The sequence below is a fragment of the Branchiostoma belcheri genome, unplaced genomic scaffold, assembly GCF_001625305.1.
Source record: "Branchiostoma belcheri isolate BF01 breed outbred unplaced genomic scaffold, Haploidv18h27 scaffold13, whole genome shotgun sequence".
NCBI classification, from domain to species: Eukaryota; Metazoa; Chordata; class Leptocardii; order Amphioxiformes; family Branchiostomatidae; genus Branchiostoma; species Branchiostoma belcheri.
The window spans coordinates 4,536,946-4,554,843 of NW_017802713.1; the positions used below are offsets into that span (position 1 = coordinate 4,536,946).

General features: G+C 41.4%; 1 protein-coding gene across 1 annotated transcript; it reads left to right on the top strand.

The window, feature by feature from the left end:
* Positions 1-1,365: 1,365 nt before the first annotated feature.
* Positions 1,366-17,889, top strand: LOC109463995. The gene is made up of 3 exons (XM_019760919.1): positions 1,366-1,426; positions 11,711-11,952; positions 15,905-17,889. Exons 2-3 carry the CDS (start codon positions 11,777-11,779, stop codon positions 16,083-16,085), a joined length of 357 nt encoding a protein of 118 aa, XP_019616478.1. The 5' UTR covers positions 1,366-1,426; positions 11,711-11,776; the 3' UTR covers positions 16,086-17,889.
* The last annotated feature ends 9 nt before the right edge of the window (positions 17,890-17,898 follow it).

The window sequence follows — 17,898 nt, forward strand, 5'->3', positions numbered from 1 at the left end:
GCGGCATTAATATAAGTTGAAAAAAACTTGCCGTCACCACGTCTTGTGATTAGATGTTGGATTAAATCTAAAAAGAAAACAATCTACAATATTTTTCGCAAGAAAATCCATCTTGTTACATTTGGCGACTCTGCTTAGTTACTTTCAACATCAAAGGCATACAATTTCAGAACTACAAAACAAAAATATTTTAGATGAGGAAATCTGTCTGGTACTGAAATTTTGTCATCATCATTTCATACATGAAGCGAATTAGCCCGAAAAAAAGCTACGTGAGGCGTCTATTTACCACCCATAAGTAGCTAGAACCAGCCTACGATACAAAACAAACATCCGGTCACAACCCGCCGTGCGTGCTTTTTGTCAATACGTTTTATTGGGAGGCCACGTCTGCTACGTTTTTCTGCAAACGTGGGAAAGGAGTGGCGCACGTCACTCGTACGGTTGCGCAAGGTGTGGTCTGCACGCCACGTCTGGCCGTGAGCGGTTGCGTGCATCGTTCGTTGCTCAAGTCGTGAGTTGTACGTGCGTACAACGTACGATCTCTGTGCGATTGCAACTTTACAGTAAGGAGGCCGTACTCACACGTGCTTCTTACGTACGGTACGTACGGGGCACGCGCGTCGCACGTACTCGCACGCACGGGTTGTAAATCCGCAGACCGCACGTAGAAAAAGTATTACATGCACTTAAAGTTCTACGGCGTGTCTGCGTGCTCCCAAATCCGTAGGATTCCGTACGGAGGTGGTACTCACCACGCACTGATGCCCTGCGATTGCCCACGTTTTTGCACGTAGACAGCACGCAGAAGCACGTACGGCGAGTTGTGACCGTCGCTTAAGTTTGCCCGTGTTTTTGGACGTAGCCAGCACGCAGATGCACGTACGTCGGGTTGTGACCGACGCTTTACAGATATCACTATAGTATGGAATAAGATTGACTCAACTTACTGCATCTAAAGAATAATTATTAAAAAGTCAGTTTTGCCCCTTTGTATTTGGAATTGTAAAACCTTAAAATCGCGCAGTAAACACAGGTCATATTTTTTTGCTAAAAAGAAACAGATTCTTCGGCTGGGCTGTTGTCCTGCTGTGTTTGACGTCGGCGTCAATTGTAGTTGGAATCAACACAGTGAGATGCCTACACTCCCTCGCTTATGTAAATTTAACTTTCCCAGGGGGATATTGGACTTGGTCGATGACTCACGGCTGCGTCTCACACTAATTACCGTTTTTCACTGTCGTGCCCACACAAAAGTTGGACGACAGGCGATACACCTGTGAAAACACCCCACGACGTCTATTTTCCCTAATAAGGGAAATGCCACTGGTATACGCCCACCCGCCCACCTTCCATCATGGCCAATATAAGGAACGCCCAAAGCAGCCTGTTCAGTCAGTTCCAGGCCAAGAGAGTCATTCTAACGGTTAGTAGAACACTTTTTTGTGCGGTTGGGTCTGCGCGGCTTTCCGGCGTGCGGGCGGATGGAAAGCCAGTGGTATCTTTTTGCGACTTCTCGTGTTTTAGTTACCTGGTGTATTTCTTTACGTGTTCTTTCTTTTCGCGAAGCAGTTCAACTTTGCATTAGGAAAAGGTTGAGAAGGCGTTTTACGAGTGACTGGCGCGCGCCCCGGCGATTCGAAAGTCTTGACTAATGTGCACAATCTGCGACATGCGTTGCCTGGATTGTGTCCAGTGAGTTTAATACTTTCCAAAGGTTTAGATCATCCACAGAGACAGAATGGATGGGGACTGTTCTAACGTAGGGCCCCCAGCACATTTTTTTGTAGCTCGTTCGACAATTTTTATGTCGTCGGAAGCTCTGGCAGAAATAAACTTCAAGTAGGCTGTGGCAGAACCAACCATTGGGAAGCAGTTTAGACAGCCTTCTCAGTTAAAACAGCTATAATTTGTTCTCCATACGCACGGCCGCATAAGTTTGTGATTGTGCGACGATCGTACGGCAAAGGGACCGGTCCCAAAACACACTGGTAGGAAGCATCTCTATATTGTCTCTTATTTCTAATTCTGATAACCTCGTAGACCAGACTGGTTGGAAGAAAATACGGAAGGTGAATTTGGTGGGACGGCTTGATAAAACCTTTTGATACAGCTGTGTCTTGTATAAAATAAAATGCTAGAATGTCCTCCCACGTACGAAAAAGAGTACCGACTGAAATGTAACGTATTTTGATCAAGTTTTAGGTTACGACAAAGCTTTTGTTCTTCCGATGGTCGTAACACGAACAACAAACGATGTGTAATATGATTTATCACGATGGTTAATACAATATACATTGTGATTAGCGTCCCATTTCTAAGTGCTGAAACCCTGTCCGGCAAGTCAAATTCGACTCCTCGAACTTCCGGTCTTTTCAAAGGGTGTGTAGACGCGGTACATGCTTTAGGAATGTTAGTTCGAGCTTGGGTCACATCGGTTGCAAGATCGGAAACTGAGGGCATATCTAAGCTTAAAAATCCAATTGTCTTGTTACCGGAAACGCTGTTTTAGATTCCTATCGGCGGTTACTGCTTGTTTGAAAAACTTCCAACTTAACCCCACCTACGACGGATGTGACTGTACATGTGCTGTAAAGCAAACATTTCTCTATTATCAAATTTGTCACGGGTATTCAGGAAGCACATAGTTTGTAAGGAGCCCATTCATAGCACTTATATGTGGAGGCGGTGGCTGCAAATTTGATCTGGACTGGTGGGATCATTTAACCCGAGCTGGTGACTGACTGTGCCGTCATTTAATGCTTTGGTAAAATCTAGAAAAACAGGGGGGGGGGTTGCGCACGAGCTTTCTTTTTTACGTTCGGGCGAGACTCTGATTCTGAGAACCCACCGGTGGCTGCCGGACTCATTTCGGGTACGGCTGAGCCCTAAAAATTCTAAACGGGGGGTGGGGTGTTATGTTAAAAATCAAACCGAGTGCTGGAGACAAAATACACCGTAACCTAACCGTGATGCCTGGCAGTCCACCGGGCCAATTTTTATATCACTGATCAGCGCAGCTGGACAAAAAGGAATTTTCTTACCCCGGGGTTGTGCCACTGTGGGGTAGTGCGAAGGATTTTTTAATAATGTTAACTGGGGTCTTCGTTGTAATCGAATCCGTCTTGCACCTGCGGGTTCCGATGCGAAAGCATACCTCGTTTTTTTACTTCACTGCCCCATTTACACTCAGCAGCGTGTACGCCTCCTCGACAGACTTTTACAACTGAACATTCCATTCTTAGACATTAACAACTTATCTGATAGCGCTACTGTGTACTTGTTACTCAATGGACCACCTTTAGGCCACACCGCCTTAATTTTATGGATGACATCCGAGCGCGCATTGATTTTCGCCTGTTCTAAAAAAACACGTCCTCCGAAGCTCTGGCCTGGCTCTAGGCCTGGGTAGTCCATAGTACTCTTAGTAGTTAGCGACAATACGGAGCCGGTGGTAACTCTGGAGGACGGCACCCAGACTATCAAAGCTCCACGACTCAAGAACTCAGTACATGCGTACAGTGCCGATTAACAAATTCCGTAAAAAGGCAGCATGTGCGGACTTGTCGTATACGTCGCTATGTTCTGCCGCGAATTCATAATATTGTACCAGCTTTGCATTCCTGTGGTTTAGTAGCATTTTTATTTGGGGCCGGATTTTTTTTATTCGCCCGCGCGCATTAGTTTGGGGGTCTTAAGAGGATGTCATCCATAAAATTTAGTCGGCGTGGCCTTACTTTCATCTAAAGTCAACTCTCAAATACTCACTATTAAACAGCTATACCCTTCTTAAACCAAACGATTTGTATAGATTTGCTTTCAGATTGAATAAAATGGGCGTTATTCAAGACGCCAAGAAATACATGACTGCAGTGCAGTGCCTCCCACTAACCTAAGACCATTAGTGGAGCTCATGATGAAAACAAAACATGTAGAAAAAATGTTGGGATTTAAAAGGTTGCTGCTCGCCAAAGCCTAGCGACCAATCTCCCTCAATGCCCTTATTTACGATAGCAGCTATGGTACCGGTGTTGCATTTCCAAAAACATCTTCTGGGAGTTTGAATTACGAGGTCACTAAACGTGGGAAAAATCAAGGTCTATATCAGAGCCTTATAGAGGTACGTACGTTCAAGTGGTATTTACATTTGAAGCCTGTGTACTCTTGGGCTTTAACTTGCAAATGCTGGAATCTGACGCGACCCCACATTTCTCGGAAAACGTAAAAAAATGCAAATCGGTGGCACGCGCCAGGCGGTCTTGTGGTTAGGTGTTCTTGACTTAGAATCTAATTCTAAAGTTTCTAGGCTCGAATCCCTAGCGGGCCCCAATGCTGGGGTCTTGCTATAGTATATTGGGAAAGGGCACTCAAGCACATTTAAGTACCAATCAAATTTATCGAAAAGAGTAGGGGTCCATCCCAGGGTGTGAGTGAATCAAACCGGTCTTGCCAAGCAGGTGCTTACTGTACAAAAGTGGGCGCCGTATGCATTTAGCGACAAGTGTCCATAAGGCAAAGTAAATATCGACCGGTTCAGTATTACCATTATCATTAGCTGTTGTTAGTGTTGCTATACGCAGGTAACGGTATCCATGGCAGAATCATACCGTTGAAACCCCTAAACTTTGCCGAAGAGGTATTTTGTAACAGGAAATGAAAAGCTTTCTAATCCCTCATGTGTGATATACAGCTTGTCCTAGATCCTTCAGCTTTTGATGATTAGGCCATGTGGATTTGATTATATGGTTGACATCCTCCGGGAACCCCAAAACTGACGCGAGCGTGGGAATAAAAAAAGTTTGGAAATAAACTTTCATTGATTATGAAATCTACGTAGTCAAAAAGGTGGAACAAATGACTAAACACGCAGGGTATGGTATGGGGAATAACAATAGACTCTTCATTTCTTCACATTTTCTTCTTTTCCTGAATTGATTTCTGCATTCTATAACATTAGTATCGTTTTTCAATCCTTCTTGTTGCAACATAAACATATATTCACTAATTTTGTACGATTTACAGTATGGTCGGAAACTTTTTTTGAAAACGGACGAAAATTCATGCGAGCGCGGATGCCATCCATATAATCAAATCAACATGGCCTAATTGTACAGACTTGGATCCGATACAACCAGCTTTGTCAACAAAGACTTCAATCAGGACACTGTTAAGGGTGGTTTTCAATTACAAATTTATTTATTTATCTATTCATTAATTTACCACAATTGTGGAAGGATTAGCATAACAGGTGACTATACTCTTCAAGATGCCAAACTTGAGACCAGGTTGCAATGTTGGAACTACTTGTTGGAATGTCTTTTCTTCGTCGTACTTTTCATGTCAGATCGAGGAAGTGCTTGTCACATCGAAAACGGCAATTAAACAACAGTAATGTGTTTAGTTGCATGTAGATAATGTTTCCATTTTGATGTAGTGTATTTGTACGATGTAATATGTTACTCCAGGAATACTAGCTGCATACCTGATTTTGTACTTGTATGTATACTAATGGAGGAGTAATAAAGCACCGAAGAAAACTTTAGCGTTCTGATGCCAGACATCATTCTTTTTGAATGACGCCAAAGAAATAAAATGAATGAATGAATGAAGACCTTTATTGCACATTTCTGCCACACTTGGCTAAGTACAGGTCACAACAAAACAAGATGAATGAACACGGTTAACAGATACAAAATTAACTAACTATCGTTATATAAATCAAAATAAAAGTCGAATGTGGTGTGCCTTTCACTGACTTAAAGACCATTAGTAAGCAGAAAATGTGGACAAAAATAAATTGGATTTAAAGGTTGCTGCCCTTCAAAGCCTTGCAATTAATGTATTCTCGATAACCAATGCATTATATTTCCATGAACGTCCTTTGATGCTACTGATTGACGTAGTAGTTTGTACAAGGGATAGTTAGACTTACTTAGTGTTTATCTATATATATATATCAACAGATGAAATGTGCGACTGTAAGGCTTTAGCTCAAGTAGGCGTTAGATCTGACACAGTCGCACATTTCTCGGAAAGTGTGAGGTAATCTACCACATCTGGGCCACGCCGCCACGCACCAGGCGGTCTTGTGATTAGGGTTAGGATTGAAGACTACTCTCCAGGTAGAGGTTGGTGGGGAAGATTGTGGTCTTTCTAAGATGCCCAGTTTTTCCCCTGTTGCTACTACAGGTGAAGATTTTATTCATGATATGAAAATTTACCACATTTGTGTAATGATTCAATATGTCAAACCTGAGACCAGACTGTAAGGTTTGAACCACTCACACCGGGAAGGTCCCCTACTCTTTTTCGATAAGTGAGGTGGGTTCTTTAACGTGCGTGGGGTGTGGCTCTCCCAAACTCGGGACCTCCATTTAACGTCCTATCCGAGGGACGTCCCTAACCGAAGCTCATTTACATCAGAGGAAAGTCGTGTAAATTGACTTTCCACAAGATCGATGACACGGGCAGGATATTCGAACCCGGGACCTCTTGTGTCTGAGCCGAACACGCTACCCCTACGCCACACGACCACACAGTTGAAGAGTAACAATATGTACAAATATCCTTTGAGGCTGCAACTGGTGGCAGAGGTTCTTAGGGCTAGCGACAGAAAAAAAAAACGTTCGAAAGGTCACAATCTTCCCCACCAACCTCTGCTCAGAAAGTAGCTAATAACTAGAATCTAGGGCTCTTGGTTCTTGGATAGAAAGTAAAGCCTGTTTTTCTGTATTTAAATACACACCTCACGCACGTTGAAGAACAAACCACACTAGAGTCTAGGGTTTCTTGTTTAGAATCCATAGCAGACCCCATGCTTGGAACTTTGGGAATTCCTAAATCTACCCAGGAGCAAAAAAATGGGTACCTAACTTCGATTAGACCTCCTCTTGGATAGAAAGTAAAGCCTGGTTTTTTGTGTTTAAAAACGATTACTTTCCTGCAACAACGCAACAATCAGTCGCTTAATAAGTTCCGATGCCTTTTACAGGAATTCATTCTTCTGGAAGACCTACAATTTATTATGCTTTTAGGTTTCTTCCTGTTTTATTTGTATGTCTGTAGAGTTTTTGTATTATTTTAATGATGTTCTGTAAATGTGTTATATGGGTTTTTACCTGAAATAAAGAAAGAATGAATGAATGAATGAATGAATGAATGAATGAATGAATAAAATACACACCTCAAGCACGTTTGAGAACCAACCACACTTTTCAAAAAGAGCAGAGGTCCTCCCCACGGTAAGAGTGGATCAAACCGGTCTTGTCAAGCAGGGGCTTACTGTACAGAAGTGGCGAGATCCGCCTTGGGCCGGTTTACGGGTTATGCGGAACAAACAGACAAAATCCGGAAAATTCCTACTCGTAAACGTAAACGCCGGATGCGTTTATGCCATAAGTAAATATCGAAAGCAAATATGTATAGGCTAAATGTCACCATTAGCAGTACTGTTGCTATGCACCATTAACGGTATCCAAGGCAAGATGATACCATGGAAATCCCTAACCTTCTGAATGAGTGTTTCATAACATGTTTGTTGAATATACATGTACCACTTAACCTAACTGTCGTACAGTTAGGGAGATTAACAGCAGGATAAATCCCTTCGTGTGTGAGATGAGGCTTGTCCTAGATCCGTCAATTTGTGACTGGATTTCAGTACACACTTTTAGACTAGAGGTTCACTGTGTGTGTACAATCATGCCTGTACATCTCAACTCCACAGCGGATTTGGTTCCGTTTTACTATTTTTCATTATTTGTTTCAAGTGAGTATAAACTCACCTGAAGCACCTTTTATGAACTAAGTCTTATGTTTAAAAACAGAGTCAGTGTTTCACACTATGTACACATGTAATCAGAAAGTTTGACAGCACACATAAGAAATTTTCCGTGCGTCGAAGGAATTCAATGGCGATCTTAAGTCACTGTGTGTTGACTAAGAGTTCTAGAAGGTATTGCATCTTGGCTTTACTAACTCAGAGACAGGCTAAAGCTAGGGCATAGGCAACCTTTAGTAAACATGGATAGATTCAGTGTCGTCCTTATCATCTATATGTTGCTATTCACCAGTAACGGTATCCAAGGTAAGATGATAGCATTGAAATCCCTGACCTTTTGAATGTGTGTTGAATATACCACTTAAGTACAATTGATAAGCTAAAAAGATTGATAAATCCCTTCGTGTGTGAGATGAGGCTTGTCCTAGATCAGTCAATTTGTGACTGGATTTCAGTACACACTTTTAGACTAGAGGTTCACTGTGTGTGTACAATCATGCCTGTACATCTCAACTCCACAGCGGATTTGGTTCCGTTTTACTATTTTTCATTATTTGTTTCAAGTGAGTATAAACTCACCTGAAGCACCTTTTATGAACTAAGTCTTATGTTTAAAAACAGAGTCAGTGTTTCACACTATGTACACATGTAATCAGAAAGTTTGACAGCACACATAAGAAATTTTCCGTGCGTCGAAGGAATTCAATGGCGATCTTAAGTCACTGTGTGTTGACTAAGAGTTCTAGAAGGTATTGCATCTTGGCTTTACTAACTCAGAGACAGGCTAAAGCTAGGCCATAGGTAGCCTTTAGTAACACGGGTAGATTCAGTGTAGTCCTTATCATTTATATGTTGCTATTCACCAGTAACGGTATCCAAGGTAAGATGATAGCATTGAAATCTCTAACCTTTTGAATGTGTACATGTGTTGAATATACCACTTAACTTAAGTACAATTAATGAGCTAAAAAGCATGATAAATCCCTTCGTGTGTGAGATGAGGCTTGTCCCAGATCCGTCATTTTTTTAGAAGAAAACCATCACCTAGTGACTGGATTTCAGTGCTACACTTTTCGAGGTTCGCTGTGTGTTCATACATGTACATCTCAACTGGAGCAATCCACCGCGGCTGTGGTTCAGTTTCACTATTTTTTTATTATCTGTTTTAAGGGAGTATAAACTCACCTGAAGCACCTTTTATGAACTAAGTCTTATGTTTAAAAACAGAGTCAGTGTTTCACACTATGTACACATGTAATCAGAAAGTTTGACAGCACACATAAAAATTTTTCCGTGCGTTGAAGGAATTCAATGGCGATCATAAGTCACTGTGTGTTGACTAAGAGTTCTAGAAGGTATTGCATCTTGGCTTTACTAACTCAGAGACAGGCTAAAGCTAGGCCATAGGTAGCCTTTAGTAACACGGGTAGATTCAGTGTCGTCCTTATCATTTATATGTTGCTATCCACCAGTAACGGTATCCAATGTAAGATGATAGCATTGAAATCCCTGACCTTTTGAATGTGTGTTGAATATACCACTTAAGTACAATTGATAAGCTAAAAAGATTGATAAATCCCTTCGTGTGTGAGATGAGGCTTGTCCTAGATCAGTCATTTTTTTTAGAAGAAAACCATCACCTAGTGACTGGATTTCAGTACTACACTTTTCGAGGTTCGCTGTGTGTGTAGAATCATGTACAACTTAACTGAAGCAATCCACGGCTTTGGTCCAGTTTACTATTTTTCATTATCTGTTTCAAGGAAGTATAAACTCACCTGAACCACCTTTTATAAACTAAGTCTTATGTTAAAAAAACAGAGTCAGTGTTTCACACTATGTACACATGTAATCAGAAAGCTTGACATCACACACGCAGGAACCTCGCCCTTCGTCGAAGGAATTCAATGGCAATCTTAAATCACTGAGTGTTGACTTAAGAGTTCTAGAAGGTATTGCATCTTGACTTTACTAACTCAGAGACAGGCTAAAGCTAGGCCATAGGTAGCCTTTAGTAACACGGGTAGATTCAGTGTCGTCCTTATAATTTATATGTTGCTATCCACCAGTAACGGTATCCAAGGTAAGATGATAGCATTGAAATCCCTGACCTTTTGAATGTACCACTTAACTTAAGTACAATTGATGAGCTAAAAATATTGATAAATCCCTTCGTGTGTGAGATGAGGCTTGTCCCAGATCCGTCATTTTTTTAGAAAAACCATCACCTAGTGACTGGATTTCAATACTACACTTTTAGAGGTTCGCTGTGTGTGTAGAATCATGTACAACTTAACTCAAACACGAAGAGATGGCCGCAAAAGTGCTTCTCTGGCAACCGGATGTAAAAAGAAGGAGGGGACAACCGAGTCACGTGGAGAGACATTGTGAATGGCACCTCGAAAGAGGATGACCTGAACTGAACTGAACTGAAACACTCCACAGCGGCCTTGGTTCAGTTTTACTATTTTTTATTATCTGTTTCAAGGTAGTATAAAATAACGCGAATCACCTTTTTTTGATAGGCTAAGTCTTATGTTTAAGAATAGGGGGGGCAGAAGGCATTCAAAGGATATCGAAAGTCAAGTTTAGTGACTTAAGAGTTCTAAAAGGTATTGGCTCTAGGCTTTACCACCTGAGCGACAGGCTAACACCAGGCAGCTCCAACTATAAAAGTGTAATAACCCGATACGCAGGTTCAGACTCATGTTAAGACATACCTTTAGTCATGACTTACAGGCAAATGTCACTGTTGGCATTGTAAACGCTATACATGCTTTGATGGTAAAATGTGCCTATTTTTATTTTATACTTTGGACTTTATTGGCAAAGGTCCAGGGAGAATTTGATATATTTGTCGAGGGACGCAAACCCTTTTCCAAAAGCCTTTCACTGTATTCTAAACTTAGTAGTAAATTGATAACATGTATATAATTTTAGGTGGTATTTACAGATGGGGTGTGCGACTGTAAGGCTTTAGCTCATGTAGGCGACACGAACGTACATTTCTGGGAAAGCGTGATATAAACTGTCAAATATGTACCACGCACCAGGCGGTCTTGTGGTTAGGGGTTGATGACTACTCTCCAAGCAGAGTTTCGTGGAAAAGATGTGAGTTTTTTTCTCCATAGGTTCTAGCCTCTTGCAGGCATTCCAGGTGCAGTCGCGTTTATTTTTGTGGGAGGGGGAGGGGCTCTTCCCCAATCTGCACTATTTTCTGATTGGCCAAGTTTTCTGATCTCGCTCGCTTATTTGGTCGCCTTCCATGGAATCTTGGCCAATTAGAAAATAGGGCAAACTAGAAAGGTAACACTTGCAAAGCAAATGCATAATATTTACCTTCACATGGTCTAGTCCAACACACGACTGCTCCGTTTATTCTTCCTCAAACGCATGCCTATTCATTCACATGGCGACATGCCCCTCCAACTCAGCCCTGCTAAAACATGTAACCCAACACCAAAGGGTGTCTGCTACAGCACCAGTTACCATGGTGACAGACGTCCGGTCCAGGTCATTGACGTTATCATTTGGAGATGAATGAGCAAAAACCACATGTTGTCCTTCTGTGAAGGTAAACATACTAAAAAAGGGAGGGCAAATAAGCGCCAACTCCACCCCAAAAACCGCACCTTAACACCTTGCTAGTTGGGCAAACGCCTGGCCTTTTGTACAGGCCTCCGGGCAAGTGGGAGTTTTGATGCTGCGTTTTATAAAATTTTTAACATGTTTTTTGCCGGCCATCTTACAACCAGCCGCTCAGAGAGGGTTTGGTTGTAGGATGGCTGGCAATAGAACGCGTTAAAAATTCTTCATAACGCAGCATCAAAACTCCAACCCGCCCGGAGGCCTGCACAGGAGGCTAGCAACCACCAGCCAAATAAATAAATATCTAAAGTTGTCTTTGTTTATGTCACCTTTTCTACCCAGGAGCAGTCTCGGGTGACCTTGTTGAGACAGCCCTTACCTTCGGTGTTGCTGAAACGACACGTCATCATGTCTCGGCCTGTTCTCCTCGCCCTGGTCCTCCTCACCGTTGCCGTGACGACCATGCTGGTGGCGGGAAACAACATCTGTCGTCTGGCGACGTACACCAAAGAGTTGAGACTGCACGGCAGGGTGCAATACGTGCAGGCCGGGGAGTGTATCGTGCGAACCAACTACCACATACAGTGGGTCCATTTTTTGTATATATATCAGGCCATGTTGATTTGATTATATGGATGACATCCGAGAGAATGAATTTTCGAGAATGCCAAGATTTCTTCCCAAAGGAAAATTGTGAAGAAATGCAAATGAATGACACCCCCCCCCCACACACACATGAATCGTCCTTTTCCAGAAAAAAGGTTTTCCACCATACTGTAAATCGTGCATAGTAGCTACAATATGGGAAAATATATGCCTTAAAATTTCGAAAAAAATATTCGAAAATGATAGTGATGTCATAGAATGTCAACGTCAAAATGTAAAGAAATGGAAATGAAGTTTATTATTTGCCATACCATACTCTGTGTGTTAAGCCATATGTTTAAACTTCGTAACAGCGAAGATTTCATAATGGAGGCACCTTTTTTTGTTCGCACGCTCACATCAGGTTTGGGTTCATATAGTCAAATAGATGTGGCCTTATGGTAAATGTAGTTTCCTAGCCTTTTCAGACAGTAGGGGTAGTAGGTTGTTCATCCACCGTGTCTAGTACACGGTACCGGAATTCGAAGGCTGAGCCCATCCCTGTATGACATCCTTCCACTGCCTTTACCTTCCCAACCAAAGCCAGGCTCCTATTCTACACTTGAACGGACTGAGAAAAGACGTATGAAGTACCTTTTCTATGAACACAATGACTAGCCAGGAATCGGACCAGTAACCTCTCGATCTCGTGTACGCTTGCCGCGCCACTAGATGTCAGGCAACAACTAGTCCCAACCAAACTTGTAGGTTCCGAACGGTCTGTAGGTAATAGAGACAAAGGCGATCACTTGAATACTTCAGCAGTTACTAAAACGTGGGTTTTGAAATATAGCCTTAAAAGGTTTGTAAAGTTGCAGTTTAATGCCCCTTCTGATGGCCTTGAAGCCGCTTGGGTTCTCATTAAGCGGAAGTTGTTGAAAACCTTCAATCAGCGTTGGTGGACAGAAAAAAAAAGAAAATTGCTTCTTTTAGAGATGTATGGTTACTGAGAAACATCTTAAAGTTGTACAATTCCCTTGAGTTACATTTTAAGGACTGACTGTTTTTAGAGAAATCGTTGTGTTTTGATCATCAAGTACTCTGCGCCTCCGCAGGTATACACTTGGGTGTGATACAATCATCTCCCACAACTCCATATTTATTTCCAACACTTTAATGACATCCTCTGACAATACCGCTAATGTGCTGTAACTTGATGAACTAGACCGTGGCAGGAGGGAGGGGGTGGATAAAGAGCAGTTTGAATACCATGACAGGTATTTTCAAAAGGCAACAATGACAAGGAGATGAAACACCAATGAAGCAGTGTAATGGGAAAGTGGGTATGGTGTTCGCCTTGCCTTCTATAGGTCGTGAGTTCGACCCCCGGCCAAGACTGCTTTCTCTACTTAGCACTCAGCATTTGGGAAAGAGTATGAGAGTTAAAAACACACTACAACCAGTAGTAATGCCATTGAATACCTCATAATCAATTGTTCTACGCCTTCCTACAAACGATATACAAAGGCAGCGAATTTAAAAAAGGTAACAACTATTCAATGAATTTACACTCTTTCAGAAACCGCGAACATACACCTACGAGGCCTTTGTGCAACATGATCGATTTAGTGTTCACGTCCCTTGAACCTTATTTCACAAAACATGGATATAAAAAGCGAAAGATGAAAGATTTTCTAATATTACATGCTTTGTGGACACTAGCATCAAAACATCGACCTATAATTAATTGGAAACAGAACCTCTAGGTATTCAGCACCAAGGACGTTGTTGATAACGTTGGCTCAAATCACTCACTCACTCAAGGCCGCATGCTTCCTCTGGGAGAGTAGCTCCTTGGCAGATGGATGTCCAACTAGATTCGTCCCTGGCTGCCTCCCAACCGGTGTTGAGGTGAAGGCCAGAAGGTGACGACCAATTGGTCACACCAGGTGCGTCGTGTTCGTCCTCTAGGACGGGACCATGTGGTGGGGGTAGTTCTCTCAGCAGAACAGCTGATTCCAGTGGAGGCTCCGCCAATGCATTGCGGCCTAAGAGCCGGCGCCGGACTGACTGTATCTTGGTGGTCAAATGAGGCTGTTTGGTGATGTCTCGTAGGGTGGAGTTGGCTAACATGATGATGAAAATATGGTCTTCATATATGGAATAATCGTTTTTCCTTCATTCAAAATCTCCTTGATTGAGAAAACATGTCGATTGTTAAAAGTTTAACTGTTTTTTTTTAACCATTCTTTATTCATGAGTAGCTAAAACCGACCTGCAGGCCGCTTTCCACTACTCTCCAAGCAGAGGTTGTGGGGGAATGATCGTTACATTTTTATAGATGGCCGTTTTTTTGTCCTGATCCCGTCGGTGGCTGTGGACCTTCTCTGGCTAATGGATACTGTCTGGCTAATTTGATACTGTCTTTTTACCACCGAGAGGGATCTGCTTGGAGATTAGCTTTCTACTGAGGTCATGAGGGAAGAATTAATAATAAGTAATATGTAAAAAAGATCAAGTTAACATAATGTAAAGTCCAGGTAAATCCATGCACATATTTTACATAACATGGTACACAAGCACGGTGCTGTTTTGTAAAGGTATGCTACTACTTCTGTGACAAATATAGCAAACACTTTGTCGTTTTGAAAAACAGCTATGATTCCTGGAAATTTGCAAGGACAGTCATTTTATCCTCTCCATTCAGGGCAAGTGGCGAAGAAAAAAAAATTGTATATCTCTTAACAAGGACATACACCTGTCGACATTTGATAAATAAATCACTTATCTCTAGCTGATGTCAATTCAGTCTTTCCCCAGCCTGCCCTTTTCAAAGTCGGACTACCGACTCAGCCTGGGAGGCCTTGTTTGAAGGTCAATCGTGAAGGTGAAAGGTTATTAAGAAAAAAACATCAAACATTTCAAACCTTACAAATCCTATTAGCTTGTTTGTCTCCTTATTCTCAAAGCCTTTTAAAATCAAAGCATTGAGATGAAAAGCAACAGTAAGTAGTTATCTTGTGTCCTTTCAATTTCAATTTGCAAGGGCTTCTTCGTGAGTGTTTGGGAAAGGATTTTAAAATAAAGAAGAAGAAAAGGTTAAACGAACCTTGACTTAGAAAAGTTGCGTCATTTTCTCGAATTCTGCGAAATATGGCTGTTCCATTTCACGACGTGGGGGCTAAAAAATATCAACTGTAAACATAACAAATACAAGATATGACATGATGATACTTATGCTAATGAATATAAACACCTTGTAAATTTTTCTAATAAAAACAAACTGCCATTTCCTCAGACAGGCTACCGATTTCTTAATAATAGTTTTTTTTGGAATTTTTTTGAGTCTTCAATTTTTCATTTTCCTTTTATATTTCTTTTAATATTACCACACATTATTTGTTAAGTGGTGTCTTGCGATACGCTGGTGCCCCGAATTATCGAGATATTTTACTTTTGCGTCTTTTTTATGATACGAAAGTATTGTTTTGGGTTGCCGAGTTGTAGGTTTGTCTCTCTGCATTGGTTGCATGGTGGGTGGGAGATGATTTTGACAGCTGATCAGTAAGGAGAACACCCTGAATTAAAAGATGACCCTGCACGTGCATGCGGAAAAAATCATTTATATACCTTGCTGCTTTGTTACATGTGTAACTTGTTACATGATCTCCTCGACAGCCATTACCCTTGCGCAATAGATTGGAGATTTCATGAACCAATCAGGTAGTTCATTTAGTAGTAGAAACGAGTCTTTTCTTCAAGAGAGATTTTGTATACCCCCTAGAAAGTTAGTGACTTGTAGACTCAATATTTTATGTTCGGAATTTTTTTCTTCCTCCTTTTTAAAGCAGTTCTTACATAGTGTGCCTTGCTCTTATGTGACATGAACATCTGGTAACAGGGGGTTAGAAGTCCTGGATATTCACATCAATGTTCTCTCTCTTTTTACAGGCCCAAGTTCCTCAATTATGACGAAGGCGTCGAGGAAGCAGACTTCTACCTCAACAGCTTTAACATCACCCACCGGGAGTGCTGCTGCAGAGTCGGCGTGTACGTCCTGAAGAACGTGCGGATCGGATCAACGCGCATCAAGTACAAGGACATAGAGAGCTGCGTCTGTCAGGCCTGCTGATTCTACCACTTAACTTTCTGAGATATTAAAATCTCCGGGCAGATGTACGGCTTTACCTTGGGTTTTATTTGGCACGTTGTCGTGTTTCGTACGCCTTTTAACCGGACTGTTTTGTCCGTGGGGGCGAGACGAACAGACGAAAACATCGGCTGCAGAAAAGACGTACAGGATAAGCTATGTTTAAAACCTAAGTTGAAGCCGTAGATCTGTTCAGAGATAAGTTCCCAGACACAAAGAACGTCAAGCCTCATGATGGAGTCGACAAAGGCCTTTTCCATACAGTTAACGTTTTGACATTCTAGCGAACAGTGTTAACAGTTTACCCTTTTGAAATTGACTACGATTACCCGGTATTTTGTTCCCTCGATATGTGATATCCCAATACATACTCACATAGACCTTTTCACAGATCCCTTGGCATGCTGGGAAAACCGAGGAATTATGGGTAATGTATGAATCAAACAGCACAGACCAGATTGCACACATTACGCATGCGCCGCCGACGTGTTGTCTTGGTAACGATATTACCCACAGTTCACTGTTTTCCCAGCATGCAATGTAATCCGGACAAACGCTATACGTTTTCTGTCATGGAATGGGCCTCTGGATGTCGTCGCTGAATCGGCTTTTTGACGACAGAATGGGAAAGAAAACAAATTCAGCCAGCCAGGATATATCAACAGGAAATATCATCATACTCGAGTTAATCAGAAGATTGAATTTATACCTCAGCCTGCTAAACCATTACAGGATTGCAATCTTATCATTTTTAATAAATTTCATATCACCTTTCAATAATGTCTCAATTAACGTACGCACTGCATGCCTTTAAGTTGACGGTAATAGAACTGTCACGTCATACCACTGTACATTTAAATTTAGATACATATTCCTAGAATACTGACGATATGAACCCTCGTTACTGATTATGCGATCAAACTAAAAAAGGAAAACAATTTAGCAAGATATCAAGATGCCAAACATCCGGGAGGTATGTAATGTATAATGTTCACAATGACTGCTGAGAATTTCAGACATCACATCAACAACAATTTTTTTTAGTAATGCTAAACATAACTTAAAATAGGTGCTATCACAAGTATGGTATATTATTCAGGCTTAACCCCCTAAAAGATGGGTAGTATAACCCATTAGTCCTAAATGGCTCTACTCCTACAGTGGACAACAGCTGTTGATAGACGACACCACATCACTTACACGGGGGTGTAAAATATTTCATTTCAAAACATGAAAAATACAAAGAGAATACGCATCATTCGGACCTCAATAACTAACAATAAACCAAAAATCGAAGAAATTTGGCAAACCACTGTGAGGTATGTTGCCGCGAACACACAAAGATGACCAAAACAATACCTTCCCGCGGAAGGATTTCTCCTTCTCCAGTGGTAAAACAATTACAATAGCTCGAGATATTCATTTAAAAGTTAATGTCATTGTAGTATGTACCCCTTGCCTCATACAAATACTCACTGGTTTTTCACACAAAACAACTAGTACCATAATTTCCATATTTATTTCACAAATATGTGCAAAACTTATATATAAAGTTACGAAATTGCAGCACACCTTCTGTGCCTTTATCATAAATGATAATTACTCATGTATATAAGGTTACATTCTGCTGATTATTGATACTTCAGAGAGTTTATCTTTATTTATTTTGCATAACATACAGGTACTACAGTTTAACCTCAGTTTCTATTGCCTGCAGGGTAATGTAACTCAATTAAAGCCACTGGATGCAGGCACTCCTAGTGGCATATTTTGGAACAGGTATTGCAATGCTACA